The sequence below is a fragment of the Sinocyclocheilus grahami genome, unplaced genomic scaffold (assembly GCF_001515645.1).
Source record: "Sinocyclocheilus grahami isolate Dianchi unplaced genomic scaffold, SAMN03320097.WGS_v1.1 scaffold1121.1, whole genome shotgun sequence".
Taxonomy (NCBI): domain Eukaryota; kingdom Metazoa; phylum Chordata; class Actinopteri; order Cypriniformes; family Cyprinidae; genus Sinocyclocheilus; species Sinocyclocheilus grahami.
Genome location: NW_015506300.1, coordinates 167,293 through 185,637, shown reverse-complemented (window position 1 = coordinate 185,637; position 18,345 = coordinate 167,293). Strand labels below are relative to the sequence as shown.

At 35.0% G+C, this 18,345-nt stretch overlaps 1 protein-coding gene across 1 annotated transcript in view; it reads right to left on the bottom strand.

Annotated features, from left to right (window-relative positions):
• Positions 1–18,345, bottom strand: part of LOC107567015 (adhesion G protein-coupled receptor A1-like) — an 84,711-nt gene that overhangs the window by 38,841 nt on the left and 27,525 nt on the right. Inside the window, exons 5-6 of the mRNA XM_016252597.1 lie at positions 2,355–2,544; positions 1,827–2,035 (exon numbers count right to left, since the gene is read on the bottom strand). Coding sequence (XP_016108083.1) covers positions 1,827–2,035; positions 2,355–2,544 — 399 coding nt within the window. The remainder of the gene's footprint in view (positions 1–1,826; positions 2,036–2,354; positions 2,545–18,345) is intronic.

The window sequence follows — 18,345 nt, the reverse complement described above, 5'->3', positions numbered from 1 at the left end:
CACACACACACACACTCACTCACTCACTCACTCACTCACTTATTATATTGTCAAAAAATGTAAACTATATGTAAATGCAAACATTTTAATCTTTATAAACTATATAACACATCTCAACTGCTTGGTTTGTTTTATTTGAGTTTTATTTTTATCACACACACACTCACTCACTCAATCACACACGCACACACACACACTCACTCACTCACTCAATCACACACGCACACACACACACACTCACTCACTCACTCTCACACACTCACACATACACTCACTCACTCTCACACACACTCACTCAGTCACATACACACACACACACTCACTCACTCACTCTCACACTCACTCACTCACACCCACTCTCACACTCACTCTCACACATACACATGCCAAATATTGTCCGATCCTAACAAACCATACATCAATGGAAAACTTATTTATCCAGTATAAATCTCAATTTCAAAAACTTGACCCTTATGTTTTGTGGTCCAGGGTCACATTTTATTTGAGTAAATAAATATATTCTTTTAACAGCTTCCTTAAGGAAACATTGCATTAGTCTTCTATTGTTAAGCAGATGACATATAGCTCGAAATTTCAACAATTTCTCGTCTTCTAGGCTGCATTACGAACACTAAAGACGGCATGTCAAGTAATTCTGATAAACACAAGCAGTAATCAGTGGCTGTGAGATTTCAATCTCTGTCTGCTCTCTCATGCACAGAACGCAGTGAAGAAGCAGCAATGTGAAATCAATAGTGTTTGCTATCAGCGCGCCACAGCAGGTGTCTAACGGCATCCAGGTGAAAGACAGCTGAATGTGCATTAAACAACCTTCAAGACATCAGCAGAATCCAGACAAGCTGTTCTCCTCTCATTACCGCAGACGGACAGAAAGCGGCTGCATTGCAAAGGGTTGATGTCGTGACCTCTTTCAGATATTTACCTTCCAAATGTCAGAGCTCCGTGACAGCAGACATGCATCTGAACTACAGTGACCTCGGGCTGCACATCCTGACAACTATCCTCTTCCTCCATTGATTCATTTTTGTATATAGCCTGAGTGAGTTAAAGCTGCTTCAAATTCTGCGCTTAAATACCCAAAGCAGCATAAATGAAGGAATAAAATGTGCATTTGATGCTGCTTTACTTTTGTGTAAAGTGATGCAGCATCAGAGCTGCCTTAAATTTAGCGGATTGCCGTGATGGACTGTATTTACAACTTTGTATTTTCATGTTTCTAAATTCATATTTTTATATTTTAAATGCACTTATTCAAATTTTACATATATATTTTATTTACAACTGTATTTTCATGTTTCTAGAAATTACATTATTCATGCATTCATTAAATGTTCCATATTGTTTTATTTACAACTTTGTTCAGGTTTCTAGATTAATATTAGCGTTTAAACGCGCGTCGCGAACGGATTGAAAGCCTCTTTTTCTCAAACACTGCGGACTGCGGGTGTGGTGACTGCATCAGCTCTCTCTCTCTCACACACACACGCGCGCATGCACAGCTAAACGATAAACAACACGCGATGCAAACGGGCGACGCAACGCTTTCACCTCCTTTAACGCGTCAAGTTCAAAGCAAGTTCAAAGCATCATTTCATTCACTGTAGAAACCCACTCAGGTCTCCACGCACGACCAGAATCAATCATCTCTAATTCGATTCAATCCAGCTCTATTATGCGAGAAACACTGATTTTTCATGCATGATAAATAGCCTAATTCGATGCACAACGCACGCATTCGCCGTCTTGTTTGGATGCATAAACCGCTGTGGTGCACCGGACTGACCTGACGAGCGGGAGACTCTTACCATGAGCACGGCGAGGTTGTTGTGGTGCGCGCAGTGGATGGTGGTCGTGTTGTGCGCCGAGCCCGTTATGTGGCAGCCTTCCGCGCGCCAGCCGCCGTGTCCATCCAGCAGGTCAAAATCCCAGTATGCCGCGGTGGGGTCTACACCCAACGAGAAGTGCCGGAGAGCGACGGTAACCGGCTGCACGGGGCTCCCGGGGCTACACCCATCTGCACAGGAGAGCAACACATTGCGTCAAGTAACGAACCGAGTGGAAAGTCCTCAAGTGTTGCATGCATTTGGAAGCTGATGCATGCAATCACGCACATGCACATCTCAGAATTTGACAAGTGAGATGAGTTGCGCACGCAAACGAGCTTAATACAACTCGTGCACAATTGCAACGCAACAGTTGCACCATCGTGCAAGCACGCGCGCGCTTTCTCATAATTGCGTGTGACGCTAACGCATTGCAAAACACTTTAGTGGTGAGACGCAGTGATATATAGGATGCACGGATGAAATGCATGGGGAAAATCAAAGCCTTACCTAATTTGGTGAATGCAACTGGTGTCGAAACGCTTCTGCGCTTGCCATCGTCCGCAAGATTTGACGAATTCCCCGTGCACGGAAAGAGTTTTCCATTGCGGAAGACGATCAGCTGCAGCTTACAGGTGCAGTTCTCCACAGACTGAGGGGTAGCCAGCGGGAAATGTATGGAGGCGATGGCCACCGTGTTCTGCAAACGGAGAAACGCATATGAGACATGTGCATCAGATGCGCAGACGCGTGTCAGCTCCGGTCTGATTGAGAGAGAAGGGCAAAGTGCTGGAGGAAGCAGGGGCTTCTGCTTGTCTTTGGTCTGCCGCAGAGGTGGAAATGATTGTGAGCAGCACAGCTCACTACACCATCAGCTTAAGAGCAGTCTGATAACACAGCACAGAAGCACAGGGGTTATCAGCATCATCAGCCTGAGAAGAGCTTCGCCTCTTTATCTGTTAGGATATGTCAGTGTCTACTGCAGATACTGAAGGCGAAGAAAAACATGTTGTTTTGGCCTCTGAAAACACATTTAAGATTAAAGCTATACGCAGATGTTAATGCAGAGACAGTGTTTTTGCAAAGACATTTTAAAAGCAAAAGATGTGCTAAAATGACTAGGTTGGGTTGAAAACCATCTCATGACCAAAACTGGCCAGATAAATTGGAGAAAAATATTTTTTCTACTCGGCTTGATAAACAACAACAACAATAAAATAGTACCACTGGATACTAATAATAAACAGCAAAACATTTTTTTTTAATAAAAAATAAAACTTCATAAAATTTGTCAATAAAAATATATAATAAAATAATACATTGGATAGTACCACTTATAATAATTGCAGTAAATAAATAAGTAAATTACCCATTATTTTTTTAAATTGTGCAATCCCATAAAAATGTATTATAATAAAACGTATAATAAAAGAAAAAGCACTAAAAATAAAAAAGAAAAGAAAAATACTACTTTCATATAATAAAAGTACTATCACTGGATAGCACCACTCATAATAACTGATAATAATCATAACAACTTGATAATAAGCATGATTGTTTTCTCTCAACATTTTGTGTAATCCCATAAAAATGTATTATAATAATAAATATAAAATAAAATGTATTATAATAAAAAAATAAAATACTTTCCAGTAGAATCACTGGATAGTCCCACTTGCAAAAATTGCTAAATAAATCATAATACACTTGTGATTTTGTGTAATTCCCATAAAAATATAAAAGAAAAGGATACATTCCATATATATATATATATATAATCGGTAAACAAATAAATATACATTAATTAATATATAATCCCTAATAACCCATGATTTTGTCTTTGAACATTTTGTGCAATCCCCGTTACATTTAAAACATGTTTTAGTTACAGTTACAGGCTGGAAACCCCATCAAATCAGACAACATGACTCAGGCTTTAGAGAAGTACAGATGTCTGCTGCAGCTCGTTTCCAGCGGTTAGAGAGTCTGAGAGTCTCTGTTACCATAAGAACCCGTCGATGTCCGAAAGCTTTCCGACTGGAGCGCAGCGGCTCTGATATAAGCTCGTGTGTAATGAGTGCCTGTGCTTAGAAAGAAAGCCTGCCGTCAGCATCCGTCTGCTCCGGGAAGAGAGAAATCAGTCTGTCGAGCAGCCAGGAGTTTCATTCACAAAACCAGTCATGGTGTGATTTCCATACGTGACTCACGGCTTTTACCCAGCGTGCACTGCAGCATCCCAATTACATTCCAGCAGCTCTTCAATGCAGCACTCACATCTACAGCACATACGCTTAATCTGAAAGAAGGATGACATTTATTTGAATGTGTCTCCATGAGACATCTCTCTTTTCACGCTGACTGTAAATGTTTCAGAAAAAGCATCAGAGGCTCGTTCTCAGTGGATTGTTCAGTGTTTATGAAGGCGACGTTCAGCACCAAGGACAGCAGCCAAACAAGTCTTTTTGAAGGAGATGCTTTCATTAATGTTAGAAAACAATATATAGCTTGATTTGAACAGGTTATACATTTATTTTCAGAATACACACGGTTTCAAAGCATAGTCATTGTTTACAAAGAATAACTAGTGATCAATTCAAAGGAAACGGTGACAAAAACTCCTTGAGATGTTTAAGTAGATGAGGAAGATATCAAGATGTCTTATATAAGCCTATTTAGCCCTATAAAGCCTGATATATGAAATAATAGTCCTCCTTTAAAAAAACAAAACGGTTTATTGAAGCTTGAGACAAAATAATCTCTTTGATGCATCAGGCTTTTATGGCTCATGTAACCTGATATAGTGAGAATATGAAGTAAAAACAGCTCAATTTTATTCAGAAATATGCAATTTGCAGCAGATGCTGATATTTCTATGATGACATTCTGCTGCTTGTAATGTAAATCAATGAGATCTTTATAACAGTAGAGCAGATACTGATATAAAATTATCTAAATATCAGCGGTCGCTCTATATCTCCAGTAATCTGTCTCAGTAAGATGAGATTGAAATGCTCCAAACATATAATGCAGTGATTGAGAGCTGAAGAAATAAAGGCTCCTCAGAAGAATAACTTCAGAAATAGTGAAAGCACGACACTGCATATTGAATTCAATTAATGCAAAATGTAGTTAGAATTCATTTTGCATTGCAAATAATAAGAAAGTGCACATAAACTCATGTTCAAATAAACAAACACTTGGAAATAAAAAGAAAATGCATGGATTAATAAAGTTTATACTTTGAATGCAAAGCAAGCATATGCATAAATGCATTCGTATAAAATTATTAACATTCATTTACGTTTTGTATTCTTCTAGAAATCACAGAAAATCACACTGTATTTTCGTTTGGAGGTCTGAATTGACAGAAATTATTCAAATTTAAGACAGCAGATGTTTAACACCAACATGAAAACAAGCATTGAAATGCATTAGTTACTAGCATAACCCATGTGTTTCAGTGTCGGTTCTGTTACTCCTCAGCACATTTAATCCAACAGACTTTGCACTACATGCAGTTCATTTGCGTAAACCCTAAACTGAAGTGCTGGCAGCAGCAGCAGTTTTTAACAACATGAAGCAGCTCTTTGAGAATGCAGCAGAGGCTGTAACAGCAAGAGCATAACATCAAAATGAAAGAGACTAATTTACAAAGCTCTCCTCTCTTTTTTACACTTGGAGAATTCGTGTTGTGTTACTCGGAGAAAGAGAAGAAGAAAAAAAACATTGTCATGCCAACTGGCTGCTCTACCATTACAATGTTTGGACTAAAGAGGAGTTGTCTCTGCAAAACATCACCAACATACAGTGTTTCTTCCTTTCTTTGGATAAAAGCATCCACAAAATGCATAAATGTACATAAATGTGTCTGTGGGATTTTTACCCATATGTTCTGGTCCAGCAGGAGAAAACGGTGCATCTAGGTATTTAACAGGATGGTACGACTTGAAACAAATGTCCAAATAACTGTGGTACTCGAAGATACAATGTAGTCTCTTCTGCTCTCCAAGGCTGCATTTGTTTGATCAAAAATACAGTAAAATTGTGAAATATTATTACAATTTAAAACAGCTGTTTACTGTGTGAATATCTGTTAGAATATAATTTATTTCTGTGATGCGCAGCTGTATTTTCAGCATCATTACTGCAGTCTTCAGTGTCACATGATCTTCAGAAATCAGTATAATATGCTGATCTGCTGCTCGAGAAACATTTCTGATTATTATCAATGTTGAAAACAGTTTATTTGACACTGGAGACTGGAGTACTGATGCTGAAAATACAGCTGCGCATCACAGGAATCTGTTAGAATATAATTTATTTCTGTGATGCGCAGCTGTATTTTCAGCATCATTACTCCAGTCTTCAGTGTCACATGATCTTCAGAAATCAGTATAATATGCTGATCTGCTGCTCGAGAAACATTTCTGATTATTATCAATGTTGAAAACAGTTTATTTGACACTGGAGACTAGAGTACTGATGCTGAAAATACAGCTGCGCATCACAGGAATACATTTGTACTGTATTTTTGATCAAATAAATGCAGCCTTGGTGAACAGAAGAGACTACAAGTTACATATTCACTTCATTTACAGTGTCAAAGGGAAGATTTAATCTTATATTACTCTCGCTTATCATTAGAGGACTAAAAAAAGACCACTGCATGAGAGATGGAGCCCATAAAAGCCCAGCGATGGAGCAGGATGGATGAAGCTCTCGGTTAATTTAAAGAAGTCTGTTCTGTCATCAATTTCCCACAGATACCAGTGCGTTCATGTGCTTTTATGAATCATTCTGAGCCGGACATGATGAAAGCAGATGAGTTTCAGCGCAGGAACATCATTCAGCACCGGGGTTCCTGGACGAGAGTCTGCCGAGAGTGTTTCTCCAGACCGTTTAGCATGAATTATCTAGCAGGGATCTCCACAACTACTGAAATCCACTAGTCAGTGGGTAATCTAAGTGACTAGTTGGACTTAAGGAACCACTGGATAACCACGCAAGTTCAGAGCCACTAAAAACACAAATCAGCTGGATAATAAAGGGCTGGGTGATACTGCAAGTTTGGATGATAATCGAGAGAGAAATATTTTTCCATTTGCTTTGTTTTTGGTTACAAGGTGTATTTGTTACAAAATACATACGGTTTACTGCAAAATCAACACTATGGATCAGTGAGATTTTATTAATTTTTTACTAATATTTTGAATTTGTTTTTATATTTTCCATTTTCATTTTATTTTTAGCTAAAGTTTTGTTGCCTAAACCTTTTTGTTTTAATATACAGTCTATATAGTTTTAATAAATGTTTATTTTAGTTTTTGTTTTGTTATTTTAGTATATCAAGTTAAACTAAATTAAAATAAGAAAAGTTACCTTGGTAACTAGCTGAAATCCTTTCATTTTATATTTTGTTTTATTTTATATTTTGTTTTATTTTATATTTTATTTTATATTTTATTTTCATTTATTTATTTATTTTTTGTTTTATTATTGTTTTTTATATTTCATTTTATTGTATTTTTTATTTTATTTTAATTCTTATTTTATATTTTATTTTATTTTATTTTTTATTTTATTTTATTTATTTATTTTTTGTTTTATTATTGTTTTTTATATTTAATTTAATTAAATTTTTTTATTTTTTCTTATTTTATATTTTATATTTTATTTTATTTTTATTTTTATTTATTTTTTTATTATTTCATTTCATTTAATTTAATTTCATTTGCTTGGCTGCTCGTTTATTTTATGTCTAGTAAAAAAAAATTATAATAACCTTAAGTAGCATATTTATTTTATTTTATTTCAATTAATGTTTTTTTCCCCTAGTAAAGTAAAGAGAAAAAAAACATAAAACTTAAACTCTGATTAAAGTGAAAACATTAAAATTTAATCTAATTCAAAATATTAAGAAAAATAACAAAAACTCATAGTTTATTAATGAAACATTTTTGGAAAACTAGTCAACCCCTTACTAATCCATCTCCATGATTTAACCACTGTTAGAATGTTGTTGAATTGACTAGAATTGATTGTGAAACTAAAGCAAATCAGAGCAGAAGTGTTTCTCTGGCTGTGCATTAGCGACTACTAAAACAGAACGAATCTTCCAGTTTGTTTCTTCAGTTAAATGTGAGCGCAGTCGAGTCTCTGGCCTGAAAATCAATCAGATCTGAGGGAATATTCATGCAGGAGTCTTATGATCCATCACACACACACACACACACACACACACACTGATCATCTCGGCCATCTTACACCGTCCCATCGTGCATCACACTGTGACAGATTCACTAAACCACCCACACTCTGGTTAGTTCACTTTAACCTTTCTCAGCTAGTTCCCCTGTTCACACTCCATCTGATTCCTTCTGAAGTTATTGCAGAGTGTCTTTAAAGTATTTATGAATGTGCCTAAACATACTCATTTTCTCAATCTCCCTTTTCCTCAGAATCAAATAACTGTAAATAGCGAGAGAAATCACAAATGAATCGATGTGCATGCAGTGCAAGTTCCTATAGTTACTAGACTGAGGCGAGTCCACGATATACTGATAACTAGATTTTAACAATTAGTTAAAACTATGCATTTCAGTTAGTAATATGCTGCAATGCCGTCACATGATCTTGCATGTTTTGAATTGTTAACGGCATCTAATTAATACAAAAATAGATACATATCTAAACTAATAAAATGACAACAACAACAACAATAATAATATATGAAACATTAAAAAAATGCTTAATTTTCCATTTACCTTTAATGGATGTAAATTAATAAAACCATATAGACATTTAAAAATTAAATAAATATATAAAGTAATAAAATGACAACAATTACTAACACAAAAATTTAAATGAAAATGTGAAAAAAAACATTAATAATAATAAACATTCATATTTTTAAATAAATGTAATAAATATAAATAATATATATATATATATATATATATTAGTATCTCAATTCTATTATTTCCTATAGCTCAAAAAATGAAGCATGTCACCAGCAAGGTCACGGGTTCGATTCCCAGATAATGCTGCATGAGCAGATAAAAGGTTTACGTGAAAAGCATAATTAAAAATGCATTCACAGTGACTGATGCATGAGAAACCGTGCGAGCAGTATGACAGTGGTTCCCGACGGCGTGAGGAACGCAGCGTGTGAGAATCAGAGATCAGCCCCGTTACACTCCTTTCTACACAGCGCTTTGAATTTAATGCCGCTCTGTTATTTATTGTGTTGTTGCAACTGCTTCACACATCTCTTTCATGTGATTACTAGCAGCCTCGTCACATCTCCAGCTGTGACTGGATCTGAAATGTGCTTATTGTTTTCCTGAGGAGTCGATATTTGCTTTGGCGTGTCAGAAACCCCGAGAGTCTTGATGAGTTTCATCAGCAAACTCACCGCTGAGCTACAATAACGCAGATGAACATCTCCTAACGTCAACACGAAATCAAAACCGACTCCATTTACTTTAATAATTCGTGATTTATCAGTGCATGCTATTCTAAAAGATAAATGATCAAAATGATTTCACTGAAAATGAACATTCTTGGCCAGAACTGCAAACTCAAAAATGCTTAATTACATTTTTCAGTTAGCCTTAATCGTAATTTTTTGTTTTGATATTCCAAAATAATGTTGTTGTTTTTTTTTATAAAATGCATATTGAAAAATAAATACATTTCTTTACACATACACATATACACACACACACATATATATATAGAAATTATTTTTATATTTATACAAATATTTTTGAGTGTTAAGACAAGCACCAACAATTAAGATATTAAATAATTAAAATTAAAATAATAAAACAAGATATATGCCAAAATATTTCAGTAATCAAGCAAGAAATTAACAGTAAAACGTAAAATAATTCTTATACACTGCTGGTCAAAATTAATTCTTTTTTTTTAAATGTTTTTGAAAGAGTCTCTTTTGCTCACCAAGGCTGCATTTATTTGATCAAAAATACAGTAAACATAGTAATATTTTGTTGTATTTATTCAGCAGCACGACTGTTTTCAACATTGATAATCAGAAATGTTTGTTGAGCAGCAGATCAGCATATTATACTGATTTCTGAAGATCATGTGACACTGAAGACTGGAGGAATGATGCTGAAAATACAGCTGCGCATCACAGAAATACATTACAGTTTAACAGATACTCACATAGAAAACAGCTGTTTTACAGTCTAATAATATTACACAATTTTTACTGCATTTTTTAATAATTAAATGCAGCCTCGGTGAGCAGAAGAGACTTTCAAATACATTTTAAAATCATAATTTTTCCAGTACTGTCTATGTGAGTTTTGATGGTTGAATGTGTCAAAAATAAAAAAAAATCCATTTATGCATATTTGCAAAATCAGACACAGACATAAAGACAGAAACGACTGTCACGATGGGCACTAATGCATCCGTGGAGGACATAAACGCTGCTATTTTGTGTCTGAGAGCAGCTGAGGCCAACAAACACATTACTGAGACAGACAACCGGACCGCACCGCAACGAAACACAGAGTCTGAACCAACAACATGAACAATCATCAGTGCTTTCCTAACATTACCTCTCATGGGTTCGTCATCACAATCAAAATAAACAACAGCAGCTGAGAAAGTCTCAAAAGCTGCATTTCTCTGCTCTGAAAATCTCACACATACTGATGCGCAGTGTTGGGTAAGTTACTCTAAAAAAGTCATTAATTACTAGTTACTAATTACATCTTCAACAGTGTAATTAGATTACCGTACAAATGACTCTCTCCTTTAATTACTTATTACTTTCTAAATCCTATATCAACCTCGACAAGTTATTGACACAAGGATGAAACGGTTCTCTTAATTCTTTCAAATAAAAAAATAGATAACTACAGAAATTATTCTGGTCACACTTTAGATTAGGGACCAATTCTCACTATTAACAACTAACTATGACTTTTGTCTCAATATACTCCTAATTACTGCTTATTAATACTTAGTAAAGTAGATGTAAAGTTTAAGAATTGGGTAGGATTAAGGATTTAGAATAAGGTCTTGCAGAACAAGACATTAATGTGTTTTTTTAAGTAATAACAAACAGCCAATATAACAGTAATATTCATGCTAATAACCAGCTAGTTAATAGTGAGAACTGGACACTAAAGTGTTACCAATATTAACTCACCAAAGTATTTAAAGTGAGACGGGTACATAAAAAGCATGCATTTTAAGGTTAGACTTTAAATTTTGATGTTAAATCCACTATTGTACACTGTAAAATTACATTTACGGTAAAAATACCGGCAGCAGTTGCCAGAACTTAACCATAAAAAATTTAGGTTTTACAGACTTGACTTAAATTCACAATAAAATACCGTATTTCATTAACTGATGTAATGTTAATAAACCAACACATTGAAGTGTTAATATCCGTTTTGTACCATTGTAATGCACTGATAACCACCAAAAACTGCTGGTGATGAGAAGGTCACCTGATGAACCAAAGCTCCTCACAAACAGCAATATGGGAAACGGGTATGAGAGCAGTAGAGAGATGCAGGGAATTGTGGGTGGGGAGAGTGTCTTATCAGATTTATATGGCCATCTTTCTTATTAACCTTGAAGCAGTTATCTGTGGCCGCTCTCCTCGCTGTCTCACTCCATCTCACTCTCTGTCTCTGCCCCTCAGATAAGACTTCTAAAAATAGCTTTCCATTTCCCCAGAGTGTGAGTTTAAGCAATCCGTGTATCAATAATTGGAGCAGCCCTGTTTGTTTTCAAACATCGGCAGAGTGTGGCAGTTTCTCAGAACAGGGCGGAACCTTCCCCTCATGCTATGACAAAGGAAGAGAAATTCAATAAAAATGACTGACCATGTGTTTCTCTGCCTGTGACGCTGCTCAAGACGCTGGGTTAGGCTCCTGCTACGCTGATAAGGACAAAGAGCTTTGGATAATGGAATGGATGGATGACTTCTTAAAACTTTTATTCAAAGACACAATACACAACTTTGAAGGCATTTTTTAAAATTATTTAAAAAACCTTACCTTACAGAACTGGGCTAATAGTACTCAACATTCCACTTATAAATGTTGCATGGAAGTATAATTGCATAAAATTTCAATGGGCAATTTTCATAAGGCCTATTTAAAATTGTACAATTTTCAGAACAAAATCAAGTACAAAACAAAGAACAAAATAAAAAATGTTTGGTGTAAAATTAACGAAGTATAACGTAGAATTACAGTAAAATAACACTTTATAATCATAAGGAGTAAGCTGCTCAACTTACCCCAGGACTTTCGGCTCAAATTACCACACTCCTACCATTTTAATAAACTTGTATCATCCTCCAGTTTAGAGCTAACAGCATGCTAACAATATAGCCTCATAAATGTCACTTCCTAAAGCATGTGATATTTTTTTTCAGACTTGTCTGTAATTGTTCAGACACAAGAAGCATGAGTCCTTGAACATAAAAAAAAAAAAGACTTTGAAGAGCAACATTTTTTTTTTAACTTGAATGTAGTTACCAATTATTGCATGGGCCTCTCTTCATCACAGGGTGAGTAAAATGGATAACTATTCATACATTTGTGGTCACATCACCATTTATTTATTTAGTCGTTTGTATGTTTATAAGCAACTGAAAAAAGCACAAATGTGATGGCATGTCAAAACTTCTCCAGGCCCCCAAAACACCCTCGGACCCCAGGGGGTTCATGTTGCCTAGAAACAAGGGGTGGCTCAACTTCCCCACAGGCTCAAATCACCCCGCTCTCCCCTATATATAATACTAATGATGAAATATGAAATCAACTTTAATTTAGTTATATTTATCATCAGTTGTGTAAGGCAAGTGTTATTTCCTTTCATTTACACAGCAACAGTGTGCTTGTTGGCATGATCACATAAAAAGGCCAAGATTCATGTGGTTCTGCACATGGGAAACAACATTGTTGAATATCAAGAAAACACATGATGAATAACAACACCTCAGGACAGGTCTGCTAAAATTGTCATACTTTTTTTTTTTTTGCTAGGTGGACGATAAAACATTGACGGAACAACCAGGCATACATAGCGATCAAAATGCAGAGATCATAAAGAGAGATATCCAATCACCCGCTCAGAACATTTTAGCAGCCACATAGCAATAGCTGTATGTTATTTAATTGAAGCATTTGACTGGCTGACAGTTCATTAAAGTGCCCTTATTATGCCATTTCATGCAGTGAGTAATGCAGTATAAACGATCTGCACATTTTTTTTATCAATCAAATTTGGCTGGGTGGTTAATACAATTTTTCTGTGGTGTGACAAAACTCAGATCACATATTTAATATCGCTTTACACGGACTTTAAAGTTTTGCGGTTAGTTGTGATTGACAGGTGTGTTGACGTCTCTCTCAGGTGGAGGAAGCTGTGAGCGAGGTGGACTTCCAGCTCAAACTAGATCTGCACTTCACTGACAATGAACAGCAGTGAGTATCTCGCCCTTTCTTTTCCATCTTATGCCATCTCTGCATCATCACTGCTTGTGTTCGGAATGGCTTATACTATCATGCTGTTTTTGCAGTATATGGTCAGAATACTCCGCACAATACTCTGCACAGTAGGTGAATTTTCAGTATGCAGGGAATGATCTACTTCTTCACCTAAGTGTATATGTTCTGCTTGTATATTAAACATTGAGTACTGCATCCCACAATACAATGCACTTCCATGTACAGAATGACGAATGAAAAAGCAATATGATTTTTAATGCTGCAGACCACATCACATTGAATTAAAAATGTTGGGGTCTGTCTGTTTTTGAAACAAGGCTCTTATGCTCACCATGGCTGCATTTATTTGATAAAAAATGCAGTAAAAACAGTAATATTGTGAAATATTAGTACATTTCAAAAGAAATGTTTTCTATTTGAAAATATTTTAAAATGTAATGTATTCCTGTGATGCAATCTGAATTCTCATCATCATTACTCCAGTCTTCAGCGTCATATGATCCTTCAGAAATCATTCTAAAATGCTGATTTGTTGCTCAAAAACATTTCTTATAATTTTCAATGTTGAGAAGGGTTACACTTAAAGGTGCAGTGAGAAACGCTGTTTTTCAGAAATTCCTTACTGCACCTTTAATGTTTTTGTGGAAACCATTTTTTCTTTTACTTTTTTGCCACATTTGATTAATATAATACATCCTAGCTGAATACAATTATACATCAAAAAATAAAAATCTTATTGACACCAAACTTTTGAACACATTGTACAGTATGCCCAGAATGAATTACTTGCCTTCTCAATACTGTAGTATATACAGTACTATTTATTTCCCACTATGTTTTAACAGTAATACCATGTTTTCTGTTTCACAATAGTATGTTAAACAGAAAACGTTATGCACTCCTTCCAATATTGAATAGTATCTTCACATTTGGAAGTCCGATGCAACAATGTCAACACAGATATATTAAAAATCAATGACATTGCTTCCTGTTCATCCATCACAGTGAAAATGGAAGATGATCAAACAAACTGAATTGTGTATTCCACACAGCACACTCCATTCAGTACATTTTGTCAAATGTAGTAGTAGTTATATCAAACATACCGGTGAAAACAACTCACTGAATTAAACATGCAACACAATGAGGTTGTGTGACAATAATGTAGCATACATTTTGAAATATTTGCATATTATTTCACATACTATTAATAAAATAGTACGCAGTTTATAACACACACAAAGTACAACCATTCTCTCCCTCTTTACTGTCATCTGTATGATCTCTCTGTCTGTCGGTATTTAAGGAGCTGAGGTGATGAAAAATAAATACATTTCTTTACACATACACATATACACACACACACATATATATATAGAAATTATTTTTATATTTATACAAATATTTTTGAGTGTTAAGACAAGCACCAACAATTAAGATATTAAATAATTAAAATTAAAATAATAAAACAAGATATATGCCAAAATATTTCAGTAATCAAGCAAGAAATTAACAGTAAAACGTAAAATAATTCTTATACACTGCTGGTCAAAATTAATTCTTTTTTTTTAAATGTTTTTGAAAGAGTCTCTTTTGCTCACCAAGGCTGCATTTATTTGATCAAAAATACAGTAAACATAGTAATATTTTGTTGTATTTATTCAGCAGCACAACTGTTTTCAACATTGATAATAATCAGAAATGTTTCTCGAGCAGCAGATCAGCATATTATACTGATTTCTGAAGATCATGTGACACTGAAGACTGGAGGAATGATGCTGAAAATACAGCTGCGCATCACAGAAATACATTACAGTTTAACAGATACTCACATAGAAAACAGCTGTTTTACAGTCTAATAATATTACACAATTTTTACTGCATTTTTTAATAATTAAATGCAGCCTCGGTGAGCAGAAGAGACTTTCAAATACATTTTAAAATCATAATTTTTGACACTGAAGACTGGAGGAATGATGCTGAAAATACAGCTGCGCATCACAGAAATACATTACAGTTTAACAGATACTTACATAGAAAACAGCTGTTTTACATTCTAATAATATTACACAATTTTTACTGCATTTTTTAATAATTAAATGCAGCCTCGGTGAGCAGAAGAGACTTTCAAATACATTTTAAAATCATAATTTTTCCAGTACTGTCTATGTGAGTTTTGATGGTTGAATGTGTCAAAAATAAAAAAAAATCCATTTATGCATATTTGCAAAATCAGACACAGACATAAAGACAGAAACGACTGTCACGATGGGCACTAATGCATCCGTGGAGGACATAAACGCTGCTATTTTGTGTCTGAGAGCAGCTGAGGCCAACAAACACATTACTGAGACAGACAACCGGACCGCACCGCAACGAAACACAGAGTCTGAACCAACAACATGAACAATCATCAGTGCTTTCCTAACATTACCTCTCATGGGTTCGTCATCACAATCAAAATAAACAACAGCAGCTGAGAAAGTCTCAAAAGCTGCATTTCTCTGCTCTGAAAATCTCACACATACTGATGCGCAGTGTTGGGTAAGTTACTCTAAAAAAGTCATTAATTACTAGTTACTAATTACATCTTCAACAGTGTAATTAGATTACCGTACAAATGACTCTCTCCTTTAATTACTTATTACTTTCTAAATCCTATATCAACCTCGACAAGTTATTGACACAAGGATGAAACGGTTCTCTTAATTCTTTCAAATAAAAAAATAGATAACTACAGAAATTATTCTGGTCACACTTTAGATTAGGGACCAATTCTCACTATTAACAACTAACTATGACTTTTGTCTCAATATACTCCTAATTACTGCTTATTAATACTTAGTAAAGTAGATGTAAAGTTTAAGAATTGGGTAGGATTAAGGATTTAGAATAAGGTCTTGCAGAACAAGACATTAATGTGTTTTTTTAAGTAATAACAAACAGCCAATATAACAGTAATATTCATGCTAATAACCAGCTAGTTAATAGTGAGAACTGGACACTAAAGTGTTACCAATATTAACTCACCAAAGTATTTAAAGTGAGACGGGTACATAAAAAGCATGCATTTTAAGGTTAGACTTTAAATTTTGATGTTAAATCCACTATTGTACACTGTAAAATTACATTTACGGTAAAAATACCGGCAGCAGTTGCCAGAACTTAACCATAAAAAATTTAGGTTTTACAGACTTGACTTAAATTCACAATAAAATACCGTATTTCATTAACTGATGTAATGTTAATAAACCAACACATTGAAGTGTTAATATCCGTTTTGTACCATTGTAATGCACTGATAACCACCAAAAACTGCTGGTGATGAGAAGGTCACCTGATGAACCAAAGCTCCTCACAAACAGCTTTTCTACGAGCTGAGGAGGGCAATATTTATACATAGAAGGAGCACACAGAGTCATTCACACAAACACTAAACCCCATCACGGTGACACACATTATACTGAAATAATGCAATAAACATTGATTTAACAACTTAGATCTAAGATTAAACCCTAATGTACACAACCGATAACAACAAACTAAGAAGAAACATGTTATTTCAACAACAAAAACATCAGATATGAAGTGTCATGCAGGGAATTCTGGGAGTGTCAATTTACGTTTTTTTACTGTAAATTATACAATGACTTTTTTTTTCACTTCCAAAAACCGTATTTTTAACAGTATTTTACTGTAAAATTGCGTTAAATGTAATTACATTTATTCACCGTATATATTATGGAAACTTACTGTTAACCAATTAACAGGTTTTTATTGTAGCATTTTTACAGTCTTTTACTGTTAAAATCACAATCATTTTTTACAGTGTATTGTATATGAATGTTCTACAGTCTATACACAGTATTAAGTTCAATTACAGAAGAAGTAACTGTAATTCAATTACAGAAAAAATAAGAGTAATCCCCTACTTTACTTTTTCAAGGGAAAAGCAATCAAATTACAGTAACTAATTACAGTAATCAAATTAGTGTACTAATTACACCCAACATTACTGATACGCAGCGCTTTCCCTGCAGCTCGTGTCGTGCGTTTAGATTCTCCTAAATAGGAGCGAAAGTGATCATGATTTAGTTTAAGTTTTTCAGCTTTTCATCTCCGTAGGCTCTTGAACTGATGCTAATCAAACAGAAAAGGCAAACTTACTGTCACGATTCTGTGGAGGCAAATGAGGGCAGATGAGTTTGTGTTCACTCAAACACTGGATCTTATGTCATGTTCTGCTCATTTTGACACAAAAATGCTACTTTTTATCATCGCATTGGACTAAAACTTACTGACTTTGCTGACACAATATATAACAACTTCCCCCAAAAATTCTTTACTTTTTAAAGATCTTTTCCCCACCTTGTTACACTACTCAAAACATGACCAGCCTTTAAAAATTAGAGTTTGTAAATCTCTCATTATGCTATATTATCACCAAAGATCAATGCAGTTTCTTAAGCGTGTCTTTCATTTTTCAGCTCTACTGTCATTCTAGCTTGACCCGTTTTCTTTCAATCAGCACAGGCTTTTGATTTCCTTTTGTAACTGGTTGATCATAGTCCTCATTTATCTGAGCTTATTTTCATGAATTGAGAAATCTAAATTCCTTTTGATGTTTTGACACAAGAAGTCATTGTACTATAAAAGCATCCTCTAAGTTTCAGAACTCAAAACTTTCTCGTTAGTCTAAAAACAGCTTGTATTGAAAGCAGTCTAACAAAACAGCTTGTGGAATGTTCTACTCTATGATGTTATAGTGTGGATAAGCTCCGCCTCCGCAGAATATCATCAACGCCTGGTTCTACATCGCTGCCTGTTTAGCCCCGCCCACCGATTCTACAGCACTGTCTGTTTAGTAGGCTTGCTGCGATAGACGGTGTTTTCGGTTATACCGGTGTTAAGACGCAACACCGGTTACGTCATTTGCCAACCATGGAATTCAACTATATATCTCAACAAGACCAGATGAAACTTCTAAATTA